This window comes from Eptatretus burgeri, chromosome 7, assembly GCF_056783735.1.
Source record: "Eptatretus burgeri isolate ZD-2024b chromosome 7, Ebu_testis_v1, whole genome shotgun sequence".
NCBI lineage: Eukaryota > Metazoa > Chordata > Myxini > Myxiniformes > Myxinidae > Eptatretus > Eptatretus burgeri.
In genome coordinates this window covers 62,690,756-62,708,352 of record NC_140967.1, presented here as the reverse complement: position 1 = coordinate 62,708,352, position 17,597 = coordinate 62,690,756, and the positions used below count along the sequence as shown (strand labels likewise).

The 17,597-nt window shown below is 47.1% G+C and overlaps 1 protein-coding gene across 1 annotated transcript in view; it reads left to right on the top strand.

The window, feature by feature from the left end:
- Positions 1-17,597, top strand: part of PDE9A (phosphodiesterase 9A) — a 59,783-nt gene that overhangs the window by 23,867 nt on the left and 18,319 nt on the right. Inside the window, exons 10-15 of the mRNA XM_085888771.1 lie at positions 1,870-1,974; positions 3,634-3,716; positions 4,007-4,163; positions 4,355-4,468; positions 15,021-15,125; positions 16,017-16,145. Coding sequence (XP_085744897.1) covers positions 1,870-1,974; positions 3,634-3,716; positions 4,007-4,163; positions 4,355-4,468; positions 15,021-15,125; positions 16,017-16,145 — 693 coding nt within the window. The remainder of the gene's footprint in view (positions 1-1,869; positions 1,975-3,633; positions 3,717-4,006; positions 4,164-4,354; positions 4,469-15,020; positions 15,126-16,016; positions 16,146-17,597) is intronic.

The following is a 17,597-nucleotide window of genomic DNA, read 5'->3' as shown; positions in this document are numbered from 1 at the left end:
CATGGAGAACACAAGATGGACATTACAGGGACTTTCAGGAAGGAAAGCAGGGAATTTGAAGGAGGTGGGCTTGGGTGGATTATCGGGGGTAGAAAAGATCGAGGATTAGGATGGGGGATGATAAGAGGTGGTGGTGAACAGCTGTTTTGAAGGCCTGGAGGGAAGAATGGGAATGAATAGAGTGAAGGTGAGCAGTGATTCATGATTTTGGTAGTTTTTCCAGAAGGGGGTTGATGGCGGACCTTGAGCAGCCTGCGGAAATGTGGTGGGGACAAATCGCAGAGAGAGCAGGGGGTGGGGGGCAAGGCTGGAGAGGACATGGTAGAAGACAAAAAGACCACTGACCAGCCTGCGGTGATTGAGTGACAGGCACAAAGACTCAGCCTCATTGTGGGAGATGCTCACGGCATATGTGAGCAATAACGCCTCTGCTCATACATCCTCGAAGTTTCTCTCTGGTGGTCTTGGGTAACTCTTTTTGGAGACCAGGCACCATCATAATATATTTTCGCAGGCATTCAATTAACCTTCACAAATTCTGAATTATCTATTGATGGCACCTCTGCCTGCATAGGCAATGACATAACTGAAATTAGGTTGTTCCGATGACTTTAAACGCTCTCAAGATAGCACACCGACGTTGGGCTGACATTGGCAATAGATCAGCAAAGGTCAGAACGGTCGCAAGCAGATTTTCAACGTCGGTCCAACTTTGGCAATATGGTATAAAAGCCATCTGACATTGGCCCGATGCACAAAATTACCCAATGGACAAACAAAAAAAAAAGAAAGAAAAAAAGAGAATAAGCATATATGGAGCATGCGAATGGGTGTGTGCAGGAGGGCAGTGGGTGCAGATGGAGTGTCAAACATTGACTCATTTGTGCATGTAATAAATAGATGACTGCTTGTATTGCCCGTACAGCATCATTCACTGCTCAACATATATGTGCTGAATCAAGGAATACACATCCTCGAAATATTTGCAAGCACAAAGGTTCTCTGCAACATGGGTATAATTAAACAAAATGCTGTCAGCTTTCATTTGCTTCTCCCCCCCAACCCCAACCCCTGCCAACTCCTCAACCCCATCTTCAATTATTATCATGTTTATACATCCATCCATTGGGACCACACTCTGCAAAGCGTTGGTGCTCCCTCAGCAGTCTGGCTATTGGGCACATTATTGGACGGGTCGCCACTCCGACACAAGCACATATGTTTATACTCGTACATAAATGGGATTTCGATTTCCCAAATGGATTCTTCTTATTTTTCTTCCACAGAATGAGCAACTTTCGTTGATAAGTAAATTGAAATAAAATAATTTCACCCCTGGAAACTTTATATGCGCTTGTATAGAGAACACCAGACTCAATGGCATAATGGTTAGAGTATCCACTCTGAGTCTGGGAAGTTGGTGGTTCAAACTCCATCCGAGTCATTGATACCCAAGACTTTAATAATGGCATGCGCTGCTTCCTTTCTTGGTGCTCAGCATTTAAATTTAAAAGGATAGAGCACACACAAACAATGCTGGGAAGGCAATGGCAAACCATCCAGTATAACCCTTGCCAAGAAACTGCTTTGGCAGCACCGATGCTCTGTAAAAGGTATGGTACATCAAATGAAATCGAAATATAGAGAACGGTGGGGAGGGAAGGTGTTGCCTGTTGAGACAGTCTAAAGTCTCTGAGACATAATCTCACAAGCCATAGAAAATGCCTGTGATTATCAATGCTGAACAAGTATTTCTCAGATTATAAAAGTGTTTAACTGGTTCCTAAAATCATCCTCAAATTCCGAACTCCACATCCCACTGCGGAGTGATCCTGAATGTCAACACAACTGATGCCCGTGTGGTTGCAGCTGGCTGTGCAGGAACATTACCGGAAAAACCCTTTCCACAACTTCCGCCACTGCTTCTGCGTCACACAAATGCTTTACGGCATGATACACCTGTGCAGTCTGCAGGTAAGTTTGGACTCGGCATTGCCTACCTGTTAATTCACAGATGGGTTTAATCAAAGGACAGCATGTTGTACTTCACAAAGGTATTGCACATCTCTCTGTGAATCTCATTGAAGATATAAAATAAAGTGAAACATGTGAAAAAGGATCTTTCATAACACATAGTTGGTGCTGCTGCTGTCGTTGTGGCTTGGTTACTGTCGTTTTTGTGCTCCTTGCATGTACTTTCGGCGAGGCCACAGGCCTCAGGTGTCAGCTCGCCCATAGCCCATTGCTATTGGAATTATCAAAGCTATATAACAACTATATTATATATGCACATCAGCAGTAGGCATGTTTTTGCTTCATGTATGTACCCTGAGTTATTTTCATTATTTTCTGGAGTGATCGAGGTGGCGGTCTTTGGCTTTTACACTCCGCCCAAATAACGGGATAAGAAATTCTGTATGTAATATCTGAAGGTTTTTTTGTGTGGTATTTTGTTTTTTGCCAGACTTTTCAAGGCTGAGTAGTGTAAAAACTACAGAAGGGTTTTCCTTAATGTATGTAATTCAAATAAAGAGATGAGCAATTTGCCTGATTTTTGTTTTAATGACAGTTTTCATTGTTGTTGTTGTTGTTGTTTTGAAGATCGCATCTGTTGAGTAAATGTGTGTATGACTGTGTATAATGGAAACTGTATGGGCATACCTTGTATAACACAATATCATTCAACACAAACCTACTATATCACAATGTTGCATACACTCGTATAGCACATCAAATTTTTTTAAAATTGTGCGTAAACGCAGCTGATGCACAGAACATGTTTTGCCCCAGCTGATGAGTCAAGCAATCTTAATGCAGAAAGCAAAAAACATTGATGAGCATTTGGAAGAACAAGAATAAGAGGGAGAGGGATATTCCATGGAAATTTTCATGGCGAGCCAAGGTTAGTTTTATAACTTCAAACGGCCTTTAATTAGCACAGTGAATGTATTCGTGGAAAATCTGTAAGATCTGACACCCAGACAGCAAGTAAATGTCCTTCAGAACTGAAACAGAATTATTGAAAATGGCGACTATCCTCCAAAGCTCATGTCTAATGTGGACAAAACGCTTATTTTGTCAGGGCATGCCAACGCACACTTTCATCTCACGTGAAAAAAAACAAGTTCCGGATTTCAGGCTTCTAAAGACCACCTTACCCTCATGTTTGGGGTGGGGATGCTCAAAATCGCCTTACTCTCCTGTTGGGGGGAAATGCTTAAGATCACCCTACCCTCCTGTTGGGGGGAAATGCTAAAGATCGCCTTACCCTCCCTTGTTGGGGAGAATGCTAAAGATTGCCTTATACTCCTGTTGGGGGAAAATGCTTAAGATCGCCTTCCCAAAGAGGTACAGGTAGTGGGGGCATTGTGACGTCACTTTCCCTTTGGAGAACAACATTAAGCTGGCTAGTTTAGCTGCCTTTTTAAGATTGTGAATTTCATGTATGGGAAAAATTTACTATTTACATTAATTGTTCTTCCAATAATTGTCTCTTGAATGTTTCTAAAGAGGAATCTTGTGAAAATGCAGCTGTTGTGGAGCATAATCAAATTGATCCTAAATATTTTGATGCGAGTTTGAAAGCCGTTAAACTAAACAATGAATCGTGATCGATTTGTATCGGTCTTGTAGGAAAAATTGACTCGGATGGATCTCACCATCCTGTTGGTGGCTGCAGTCTGCCACGACCTTGACCATCCAGGCTTCAATAACACGCAAGTGTTGTCTTATTGTCCCATTCAGTCTCATGTCCTGTACCTCTTTGGTATCTCACTTAAAGCCTTCATTTTATTTTCAACCTCGTTTTTCCTTCACCCTTTCCTCTTTTTCAACTCTTTTTGTCATCTCACCTGATATTCATCACCATCTTTCCACAAATCACAGCATCTTAATCTCTCCTTAAGAATAGTCTTTACATTTTAAAGTCTTTACCAGATGTTTTGTTTTCCTGTTCTTCCTTTTGTCTACTTTCTTCCTTCGTATTTGCTGTGTGTCACCATTCCAGGTACCAAATAAACGCACGCACAGAACTAGCACTGCGGTACAATGACATTTCTCCCCTTGAGAATCACCATGCGGCTGTAGCTTGCAAACTTCTCGCCCAACCTCATACCAACATCTTTGCTTCCTTGGAGCCTGATGTGACGCAAAAACTCAGACGGGTGTGTGTATGTGTGTTTTCGAGTGATATTGAGTGGTGATTTTACAGGATAAACATCTCGACTTTATCATTCTTTGTCCTATCTTCCACATCTGCTTTTCATTGTACACACATGATTCTGACTGTCCATACAACTTCCTCTTCCCCACATTCTCCCTGCTCGACCATCTCCTAAATCATTTCTCCTCACAGGGAATGGTCTCTTTGATCCTTGCAACTGACATGGCACGTCATGGGGAGATCCTGAAAGGCTTCAATGAGAAAACTGAAAGCTTCGACTTCAACAACCCAGAACATACCGGAATTGTAACTATTTCCTTTATTAATAATGAGCAAATACAACCCATCGCTTCACCGATGGGTCAATAGAGGAAGGGGAGTTAGAGGGGAGGTGGGGAGAGCAACACCTCACCAAACGTTGCTATTCACTGTGGGAGGGAGGGGTGCATGTGTGAGAGAGAGAGGGACACACACACACACACACACACACACACACACACACACACACACACACACACACACACACACACACACACACACACACACACGACGGTGGATACTTCGAGACCTGGGGGGGATATATTCCATATTCTGAAACCCACATATACAAAAGAAACTTCACAGCTTGGTTCGTCGATTGTGACCCCTTACCAAAATGAAGGTGGATACTTTAAGCCCGCCCTGGGAGGACTCCATTCCACATCCTTGTGATGTACGAGGTGCAGTGGAACATGAGAAGCAAGAGTGTTAGCAGCAACTCCACTTTATTGCGCGTCCTGATGTACATTCCTGCCACCCCTAGTGGGCGAGTCATGACATACGAAAACCCAATCATGTGATACAGCACACTCCTCCCCTCATAAAATGACAAGTCAAATGATGAAAGGACAATCATAACATGACCAACCAAAACCAATCAACACTCAAAATCCTCCAAGTACAGCGGCCGCATCCTGACCCGCCTCGGGTGGGCAGCGACGCCAGACGGCCCAGGCTCAGACGCCTCCCGGCTCGGTCGAGGTAACACCCTCGCCGGACTTGCCCCATCCGCAATAACAACCGCCCCCGGCAAACCAGCCTGCCCGACGTCCTCGGGCAGGACTGAATCAGGTGAAGACCGCACCATGCAATTCGCCGGCCTCAGTACCACAGAGACCACAGCCGGCACCCATTTGGAACCGTGGAAATAATCGCGCACCATTACCCGCTGTCCCACATCAAAACCACGCAGCAGCGTCGGGCGCGACACCGCCCCACTCACAGACCCTCCAGGTCGCAGCAAATCCAGTCTGGATCGCAATGCCCGTCCAGAGAGACGAATGGCAGGAGAATCACCCGTGACAGGATGAATCGCGTTCCTGTAATGGAGCAAAAAGACATCGACCACCGTCTGCACAGGTGCAACACCTCCCCCCCCCTGCGCAAAGCCCGTTTCAACATCTTAATAAACGACTCAGCCTGCCCATTCGTCGCAGGATGATACGGTGTGGACCTTAGATGTCGAATACCATTTTGACACATAAACTCATCAAATACACCTGCGATGAACTGCGGACCGTTATCAGAGACCAGGATCTCAGGTAATCCTTTATTAGCAAAGATCGTCCGCAGTTTCTCTTCTGTAATGTTTGCTGATATATGCTGCAATACTACAACCTCCGGCCATTTAGAGAATGCATCGATCACAATCAAAAACATTTTGCCATTAACCGGCCCCACAAAATCCACATGGACCCTCTGCCAGGCCCTGTCTGGGGTCGGCCATCGTCCCGAGGCTCGACGCGGGTTATCAGCATCTGTTTGACACGTGGTGCAATGCTTAACCAACTGCTCAATGTCTTTGTCCAACCCCGGCCACCACAACAGGCTACGAGCAAGACTCTTGGTCTTCACGACGCCAAGGTGACTGACATGCAGTTCTTCCAAACACCGCTGCCTGAACTTTGGCGGAATCACCGCCCTCATTCCCCACATAACGCACTGTTGGACCAATGACAGCTCCGATGCGCGTGACGTGAAAGGCTGAAATGCCGGTGTCGAAAGTAGATCGCTCCAATTCCCCGTAGAAATCGCCTGGACGACACGGGCGAGCACTGGATCATGAGCCGATTCCACCGCGACCTGTTTGGCCGTGATCGCCCACTTTGGACCTGGCCCAGCGCGAACACATCCACCCGGTCGGCCGACTCAGACGCAGCTGGAACCTCTGCACACGGCAAGGGTGAGAGTCCGTCGGTCGCAGTTAGCATGCTTCTCGGTGCTTCGGAACTGAATATCATAATCGTAAGCAGCAAGAAACAGACACCACCGCTGTATTCGCGCGGCCGCGACCACCGGTACCCCGCGTTCGGGTCTCAGGATGAATTGAAGCGGTTTGTGATCCGTCTGCAAAGTGAAATGCCGCCCCAGCAGGTATTGATGAAACCTCCGCACACCCCAGATGAGGCTGAGAGCCTCGTGCTCGATCTGGGCATATCCCCGCTCTGCCGCGGACAGGGTCCGGGATGCAAAACAAACAGGCCGGTCGGAACCATCATCCATCCTGTGGGAGAGCACTGCCCCGATGCCATATGCAGAGCTGTCGCATGCCAATAAGAGCGGATGCGCAGGCTCGTAGTGCACGACGACCGTATCCTCTGTGAGCAGCCGCTTGACGCGGTCGAACGACGCCTGGTGTGCAGGACCCAGGCCCAGCGCTCGTCTTTCCGGAGCAACCGCGTTAACGGCGCAAGTTGTGAGCTGAGCCCGCGCCCGAACCTTTGGTAATACTGGGCCATACCAATGAACGAGCGCAGCTGCGTCTTGTCGCGAGGCGGTGGTATGTACTGAATCGCCTCCACCTTCCGAGGGCCTTTCAACAGCCCCTCCGGCGTGATGATGTGCCCGAGGTATTCCAAGCGCTGCTTGAAGAACGCGCACTTGTCCCTGTTCAAGCGCAGGCCGCACGCTTCTAGCTTTGTCAGCACTTGGGCAATGTTCGCAAGGTGCTTGTCCGCCGTTTTCCCCGCAATGAGCACATCGTCCAGGTAGGTCTGAGCGGGCAGGCCAATGCAAACCTTATCCATGGCTTTCTGCCACAAGGCTGGGGCCGAAGCAATCCCAAAACAGAGTCGGGTATATCAATAGAGCCCTTGACACGTGTTGATTGTCAAAAGCTCGCTACTCCCAGGATCCATTGCCAGGTGAAAATATGCATCACGCAGGTCTAGCTTCGTGAAGTATCGACTCCCCGCCAATTGTGCATATATTTCATCGATTGACGGCAGTGCATATTGCTCCACGCTGAGCCCCGGGTTAACCGTGGACTTGAAGTCCCCGCACAATCGGACGTCTCCATTCCGTTTCAGCACCGTGACGACCGGGGTGGCCCAATCTGAGTACGACACCCGTTCGATCACTCCACAGGCCTCCAGCCTATCCAGTTCACCCTTTACCTTGTCCCGCAGGGCATACGGCACCGGTCGTGGTTCACAAAAACGAGGAACCACCCCCTCCTTCAGGAAGAGCTTTGCCTGCACGCCCTTGAGTTTCCCAAGGTCGTCGCAAAACAAACATTGATGTCTTTGAAGAATCTTCTCCAAGCGCTGATCCTCCCATCGGCTCGGCACGGGTTGCACAAGGTGAACGGCGGCCCAGTCTAGCCTGATGCGGGATAGCCAGTCTCGGCCGAGGAGAGACGGTCCCCTCCCCCGCACGATGTACAACGGAAGCGCGGCGACCTGGCCTTGGTACCGCACAGACACGTCTGCCATCCCGACTGGCGTTATCTTCTCGCGGGTGTACGTGAACAGCATGAAGTTTGACCTGATAAGCTTCAGGCCGTTGAGTCTACGCGCGGTCTGTTCGCCTATGATCGACACAGCCGCTCCCGTATCAACCTGAAACGTGATCGGCGTTTTGTTCACTTCGATTTCCACCGTCATCGGGCGCGCTGCCGCAGGGCCAATTGAAAACAGGCTCAACAACGGCTGCCGGTTCCGCCCCGGGTCACCGAGGTCGCCGCGCACATCACCGTCCATGACCTTAACGGTGGCCGGCGCCCCACGGCACACACACTTCAGATGACCCACCTTGTGACAATGTAAACACACGGTGCCTTTATACAGGCACACATGGCGCAGGTGTCGACCTCCTCATCCCAAACACGTCCGCTGCGTCACCTCGTCGCTCGTGCAGCTGCGCGGCGACGTCCGGCCCGCACCGAAGGTCGTGCGTGCGTCCCGGGGCACTCGCGACCCCGCGTGGGCCTCCGGGCCATCCGGCATGCTGTGGCCGGTAATGGCCTGAACATCTCCGCGAGTCTGCTCGATAGCTGTAGCAGTGCCGACCACCGAGTCAAATGTAATGGCTTCACCCTTCAGCCGTAGAACCGCCGAAACCATCTTCGCATCTTGTAAACCAGCAATAAAACGATCTCTGAGCCGAGCTGGACGCTCCTCCGCCGTGAACTTGTAGGCCACGGAAGAATGCTTCACTCGCGCCACGAAATCAGCGATGCGCTCCTCCGCACCTTTCGAGAAGTGATCGAACTGGTATCGAGCGAGCTGTAATGACTTCTCCGGCGCCATGTGTGCTTTCATCTTCTGCACAATGTCCTGAAACGACAGCCCGTCATCACGGGGCTTGTCCGGCGCCACCAAATCACTCAGTAGTCGATAATGTACCGTCGATAGCGAGGCGAGCAAGATCGACTTCTGTTTGCTCTCTTCGACCACATCATTTGCGTGTAAATAGCATGCCAATTGTTCTGAAAACAATTCGAAGTCGTCTCCGACGAAAACGGGCACCTGTCCGTGCGCCGTGACTCGTCGATCAACCATCCTCGTCTATGTACGAGGTGCAGTGGAACATGAGAAGCAAGAGTGTTAGCAGCAACTCCGCTTTACTGCGCATCCTGATGTACATTCCTGCCACCCCTAGCGGGCGAGTCATGATACACGAAAACCCAATCACGTGATACAGCACAATCCTGAAACCCCATATGTGGACACACACACACACACACACACACACACACACACACACACACACACACACACACACACACACACAGACCTGGGAGGGCTCCATTCCACATCCTGAAACCCCATATGTGGACAGACACACACACACACACACACACACACACACACACACACACACACACACACACACACACACACACACACACACACACACACACACACACACACACACACACACACACACACACACAGACCTGGGAGGGCTCCATTCCACTTTCTGGAACCCATATATGGAGATACCAACCAAACACACACTGTGAAAGTAGATTGTGTTTTCAAATTGAGGCATGTTTGAATAGGCCGAACAAAATGGCGGCTGAAGACACCAGCAACCACAGAGGGATAACCAAGATGGCGGCGCGCCATCTTGGTCAGGTTCATTATTATTATTTTTTGTGATGAACACCACCTAAATTATCTTCAAAAGGGGTGTTTTAATTCACCGAAACACCCAATTTTCACTCTCTTGCGCTTCCTTGGAATTTTCGTCACATGCAGGCAAAGTTTCAGGCAGCTAGGTTTTATAGTTTTGGAGTTATGGAGGACACACACACACACACACACACACACACACACACACACACACACACACACACACACACACACACACACACACACACACACACACACACACACACATTGCCTTTTATTAGTATAGATTACATCTGCTACCGTAGGTGATGGTGGTTATGTTTTCACCTCTTTCTGTCTATTTTTGTACATGGTATCTCAAAAAGTTGTCGACAGATCTGGATGAAGTTTTGTGCACATTTTGGGTGTGTAACAAGGACAAACTGATTAGATTTTGGTGAAGATCCGGATCTGGATCAGACTACTATAATTTTTTAAGTGATTCTTCACCATTGAGAGACAGGGCTTCCGTGAAGGAGCTTGAGTGGAGAACGTGGGCCGCCGAGGAGAGACGTGAGTAGACACTTTGCAACAACGCCAACGAATCCACCGAACTCTCCAACCACCAAAGAACCAACGACCTTCCTTCTTTCTTTCTCAAGACCCTTCCACCAACTCAACCACCCCCCCAAAAAGGAACCCTCAAATCCAACTACGAACTCCACGAACTCCAAGCACTCAACCCTCCTCTGAGGACTGCTTCGTACTTTATAGATCCCCCTGGGCGGGGAGGGGCCTTGGCGAAGCTGACGTCGTCGTCCATCCCGATTGGACAGGGCCTTCATGGGACCCGCCCTTTCTGGGCGGGGTTTCGGCCAGGCGGACAAGCCCGTCCACTCCATGCATATGAGGACCCCCCAAGAAGGAACTACTGCAAGATTTTGCCTCTAAAAACGAGTCGCTGGTTCGGCGAGTAGGCGGTGAAGCGCTTGTCCAGCCCAAACGAGAGTAGCAAGCGAGAGGAAGGTACTGCGGCTCCAACAACAGGGGAAATAAAATAAAAGGGGAGAAATGATTTATAATCCGAACTAAAAGCCCATCGCAACGCACCCCAGTGTCGCTCCCGCTACACACAAGGGAGGGATATATCTGCACATAATATACTAATGGCAAAACTAACTTCAGGACAACTGTATGTTTGTATGCATACGGTTCCTAGAACCGTAACACACACATATATATATATATATATATATATATATATGTGTATATATATATATATATATATATATATATATATATATATATATATATATATATATATATATATATATATATATATATATATATATATATATATATATATATATATATATATATATATGTGTATATATATATATATATATACGTGTATATATATATATACGTATATATATATATATATATATATATATATATATATATATATATATATATATATATATATATATATATATATATATATATATATATATATATATATATATATATATATATATATATATATATATATATACATATATTTATATATATATATATATATATATATATATATATATATATATATGTATTTATGTATATGTGTATATATACTGTTTATGTATATATGTGCATATATATTGTTACGGATTCGCGCCCGCCGGCGTGCTGATGGCCACGTAACTCGAATCGCGGCACGTCGCCCACCGGACGGACAATCCAGTCGTGACCCTCTCGGACTAACGCCGGGAACCAGTCACGGGTGGACCTTTCGGTCTCACCGCGATCGAGCCAATCGGCCCCCGCGTGGGATAGGGTTGCTCGCCAAATTCGACCTACCTAAGTACCCACACGGAGGGTAGACTGGGCGATCGCACCTCGCCGCAGGTCGACTTCGGACACGGGCCACTTAAGCGACCCGTTCCGTACTATCGGGATAACCGAGCGGTGTTATCGTCGGCCTCGACGGTTCGATTAATTATCGGGCGTATTCAGCCCACTACCAACCCTTTACGTGAAGCAAGATGAGGATTCAATGAAAGAAATGACGTAGCGAAGCGGGAAACAGTTCAACATAAAGCACATTTATTCGCGATGAATGGAAAGCACACATATACAATTCCACCAAAAGCACATAGAAAAGAAGAGAAACACAATGCAATTTTACACAAAAAGCAAATGTAAAAGCGAAGACACAATGCAGAGCTAATACCGACTACCGAGCACACGGCAACACTTATACAATTCTACTTCGCAGACGGCGCCGACAACACATATTCCCAAAGCAAAAGAAAAGAGAACCACCCTCCAGGATGAGGCGGGCCTGGGGCCGAGACCGGGTCGGGCCTACCCGTCTGATGATGAGGCGCGAAGCGGCGATGGTGCCCCAACTCCGCGGGCCTCGCGGACAGTGCCTGGTAGGGGGTGGGAAGGGGGCCCCCTTGGTCGCACTATCTCAGCGCGGGGGGAAACAGGAGGGGGTTGCTGATGCTCGGGGAAAGGAGGATTTTTACTCCGTCTCGGGTCCCGCGACGAGCGTCTCCACCTCGACCAGGTCGCGCCGTCGGCCTCCCTGGTGTGCAGCTCCCGGCACCGACGCGAGCACCCCCTCGTCTGCCCTCGCCGCCGCCGCCTCTCCACAGCTCCGTCCTCTTCGCTCCGACTCCAACTCCGAACTCTTCCTCCTGCGAACTCCTTCCAACGCACACTCAACCCCAACGCACACGACGACGACTTTTCTGACGAACGCAGCCGCTTATATCAGCCCCGTGGCTTCGCCTTTGACCCCCTGCCTTCGACCTTTCACCTCGCTCCCCATTGGTCCGAGAAAAAGTGGGCGTGAATGCATTTTGATCCATGAATTTGCATATAGCGACCGCCCTCCAACGCCCTGGAGGCGGGGCCAAATCGCCCCTCGCTCACCGATTGGACGGAACAAAAGTGGGCGTGTGTCGTTTTTGATCCGTTTTTGGAGCGGAAAGTCCGTGGTTTTGTACACGCTGTTCGGCGCGCGCCCTGCACGAGTCCAATACCGGTACCCACAAGCGGCGCAAGAACGGTGGCGATGCGACGGTTGCGAGGGTTGACGGTCAAGGTCGTGGCTGTTGTGGTGAAGCGGCGCCGCGGTGGGTGGTTGATGTTGTGATGACTGTTGAGACGCTGTTGGCGGTGGTAATCATGGCGGTTGGTCCAAAATAAAGATAGTAAAAGAAAAACGGCTATCCTGAAGAGTCGCAGCACGCATGAATAACATTTATTCCCTCTAGACAACGGGTTTGGGCCTAACTACACATATACTTACCGAGATATCTCACCTTAGGGACCTGAATGGTGGTTTGCGAATTTGGTAACCACAACAATATGTATACATGTGTGTATATATACTGTATATGTATATATGTGTGTATATATATACTGTATATGTATATATGTGTGTATATATATATATATATATATATATATATATATATATATATGTATATATACTGCATATGTATATATGTGCATATAATATATATATATATATATATATATATATATGTATATATACTGCATATATGTATATCTACATATATATATATATATATATATATATATATATATATATATATATATATATATATATATTGTTACGTTTGAGGGGGGGGGGTATGCATTCAAAGGGTAATTAGGATGTTTAATTAGGTATGCCATGCTGTTCGAGTTTACCAGGATCTCGATGTAATAAGTAGCAATTCAGTGGTGATAAGTTGTCTAGTAAATGTTCATTTCTTCAAGGGGGGAGATGATAATTGTCACGTAATTAGATAGGGACACGGGATAGGGTAAGTGTGTCTGCGTAAACCCCTTTTTGGTATTCTCTGGAGACTGGCCGTGACGTCACAGGACAGTGCAGCGGATGGCTCCGCCCCGTGGTCACGATTGGCGGAAGGCGATGGCGGTGGGCCCATAAACGGCTCGATTGGGAGTGACGAGGACGAAGGATAAAAAGGTTCTGTTCGGGGTCGAAAAAAAAAGAGGAAGAAGATTACAACCAAAAAGATCGTGTTTTTTTGGTGTGGAAGCTGTGGAGGCAGAGAGCGTCCTGGTTGTTGTGCTGAATCGATCGTGTTCTTGATCGTGTCTGGGAGCCTTGCCGAGCCTCGTGCCTCGCTTTGGTTGGCTCTGGGGTTCTGCTGACTCGGAGTGCGGGGTCGGGCGGCGGGCGGACCTGCCTCCCTATCCTGCTCGCGGCTTGGCGCCGGAGCTGGTTCCCTGGCGGCTGTGGGCGGACTTAGGCCAGGACCAGGAGGTCGACAGCACCGCGGTTTCTCCTGCCCCCCTGACGAGAGCAAGGCCGGCTCGTCCGACGCCGATCCAGGGACAGTTGCATCCACAACACGGTCCAGCCTGACCACCAGAAATAGCTACGTTGTGTGTGTGTGTGTGTGTGTGTGTGTGTGTGTGTGTGTGTGTGTGTGTGTGTGTGTGTGTGTGTGTGTGTGTGTGTGTGTGTGTGTGTGTGCTTGGTGCCTTAGAGGGATTGAGAACTGTCGCCCGGATCGCCCCGGATCCCTCCTCTTGCCGGGTCTTGTTATTTCTGGTAATAATAAAAAAAGAATAAACATCATCAACTCAGTGAAAAGCGACTCGTGCCACCTTCCTCGTCCCGTTTGCGGTAGAGCGATTAGAACCGCCATGTTTGGGTTATAAATAAATAAACCGCCTCCATCGTTTCGGCTCATTCTACATTGGAGGGACTGTTCAAGTCCCGTGAACGTCACAATATATATATATATATATATATATATATATATATATATATATATATATATATATATATATACATATATCACTTGTATTCTGTACCTTGTTTAATCTTCGATGGGTTAAATTTGTATGCACATATTTGCATATTCTTTTTGAGAAATATTGTGGGATCTTTAATGCCCACGATCTGAATGGAGATGGAACAGGCAGCTGTATATCCCCATCTGAAAAACAGCCTGGTACAGTGCCAGCAGAAGATGTAGTACATTGTACTCATACTGCACGGAGACAGTCGTTTTTCATCATAACCCCACTGCACAGCAGGAAAATTGATATGACCAGACAGCTTGGAGGTAAGCATGCAACCAAATGAGCTAATCTTACTATTGCTCGGCATGCGATACCTGATCTTCTGTTGAGGTGTCCCATCCATGATCTAATCCACTACGCTTCCATGGTATGATGGGATTAAAGCTGGGAGGTGGTAGGTCGGGCAACTTAGGCTATTTGGTCCATCATCAGAGAAATATCGAAAGATCTCAAATAACCGAATGAATATTAAAATTGGAAGACAATGATCGATCAGCAAGGCGAAAAGTATGGGTGCAGAACTGATGATGGTGGGAATCTCTTCGGACTGGATTTTCGGTACTTAAGAGCAAGCTGTGCTTGTCTCATGGTAGTGTTCTTTGTGCTTCCCTATTTGTGTTTTGCAGCTGAAAATGGTCCTCATTAAATGCTGTGATATTTCCAATGAAGTACGACCCATGTCTGTGGCCCAACCATGGCTGGATTGCCTTCTGGAGGAGTATTTTATGCAGGTATTAAACCCTTCAGTATAATAATGAAAATAATGGCGTAGAGCTGTCCACACTCTCCTCAGAGCTGTCTATCCTGGGTTTGAATCTCGGCCCAGCTATCAACTGTCATCCTGGTTTTTCACAGGCAGGGTGAGGTTAAATCAATGGGTGTGCCATCCCTTGGACGGACGTTAAATAGGATGTTCCATCCGCTGCCATTAGTTTATGGAGGTTAAAGATTCCACTGTGTGCTTCATGAAGAGTAGGTGAGCTATTGCTGGCACCGGCCTGGCCAAATATATCCCTGCCCTGGCTGATGAGAAGGTGACGGAAAAACACCCAGTGTAACTTTTGCCTTGCTTGGGCAGCAATGAACACCATAAAGAAAGATGATGATAATGACTGAGTGAAAGCATACTAACCTGAATATGATCGCTGGGAGTCAAGATTTCGTTAAGATGGAAGGTGTCACAACATTCATTTCTGATCCATAAACTCAAATTACCTGTGAAGTTCTTCTTGTTTAGAGCCTGAGTATGAAAACTTAGACTCGGTGGTATAATGGTTAGAATTGTCCACTCTGAGTCTGGGGGGGTCGGTGGTTTGAACTTGATGCCATCCGAGTCATGGCATATCCTTTAGAAATGGTACGTACTGCTTACTTGCTTGATACTAAGCATTGAATGAAAGAATAGAGCATGGAGAAACAACCATAGGTTTGCAACCATTGCACATGCTTTGATGGGCTCATTGGCCTCCTCTTGTGTTTGAAGTTCCTTGGAAGGGAGCTCATATTATACTTATTCGGAGACTAGTATAAAAACTTTACAAATCATTATTTGACCGATGATGGAAACCATCTCATTGCTTTATTTCCATGATTTGCATTTATTTCTCCATTGATGATTCCAGGGCGATCGCGAGAAGCGAGAGGGGCTTCCAGTGGCACCTTTCATGGACCGTGAGAAGGTGACAAAACCCGGGGCACAGATCGGGTTCATCAAGCACATGCTGTTGCCAATGTTTGAAGCCGTCATGAAAGTACGAACAGCACCCATGAAAGATTCCAGTCACAATTTTGAAATTTCTGCCTTGAAGTTGGCCTTTCATGCCTCAATGTTCCAGTACCATTCAGTTGCACAATTTGGATAATATAGCCATGAGTTGGGTGGAGGGAGGTGTGGGAGTGAAGTACTTCCTTAAAGTCAAATAAACCAGCTCATTGCCAACAATTTAAAGTCCTTAATTACCTCGATCGCCAAAATAAAGCTCAAGGTGATCTTTAGCATGGCTAAGGTGATCTAAGAGTCACAAGACTCATCGTTTAAATCACAGTTTAAAGCCAAAGACGGAATAACAACCGAGAGTATTGAGGGAGGTGGCCGAGCAGGTAAGCAAGATGTTAACGGATATTTTCAATCGCTCACTGGAGTCAGGACAGGTACCGGAGGATTGGAAAGTAGCAAATGTAACACCATTATTTAAGAAAGGATCCAGAGAAGAATTGGGAAACTATAAACCTGTTAGTTTGACTTCAGGTGTGGGGAAGGTGTTGGAGACATTAATTAAAGACCGGATGAGGAACCATTTAAACAAGTACAAACTAGGTAAAGGTAGTCAGCATGGGTTTACCAAAGGTAGTTCTTGTTTCACAAATCTTTTAGAGTTCTATGAAGCAGTGTCTAATTGAGTGGATGAGGGAAAGGCAGTGCACAAAGTATGTCTAGACTTTAAGAAGGCATTTGATAAGGTGCCCCATCAGAGGTTGATAGCCAAAGTGAGGTCTTGTGGAGTGGTTGCTCAGGTAGCTAATTGGATTGCAAACTGGCTTGGTGATGGGAAGCAAAGAGTGGCTGTGAGTGGGAGGATGTCTTGCTGGGAGGATGTAAGTAGCTGGGTACCTCAAGGATCAGTACTCGGACCATTACTATTCAATATTCACATCAACGATTTGGATAATGGGGTAAAGAGTATGCTTTCCAAATTTGCGGATGACACAAAGTTTGGAGGTAAGGTAGATAGCAGAGGGGGTGGTGAACAGATAGAAGAGAGTATTGATACTTGTATGGATTGGCCAAAAGACTGGCAGATGGAATTTAACCTGATCAAGTGTAAGGTGTTGGGGATGGGAAAAACAATGAAAATAGAGATTACAGGATACAAGGGGTAATTTTGGAGCATGTCACACAGTAGAAGGATCTGGGGATGGTAATAGATATGGGAGGTAAGCAGGCAGCACAGTGCCAGGCAGCTATAGGTAAAGCAAATAGGGTTTCTGGCTGTATAAGGAGGGGGGGGGCAATTATAAATCAAAAGAGGTGGTGTTAACATTGTACAGGAATTTAGTGAGGGCCACATCTAGAATATTGTGTGCAGTTTTGGTCACCACATTTCCGGAAGGACATAGATGCCATAGAGAAGGTTCGGCGTAGGGCTCGTAGATTGATTCCGGGCTGAGCTAGACTCAGCTATGAGGAGCGGTTGAAGAAGACA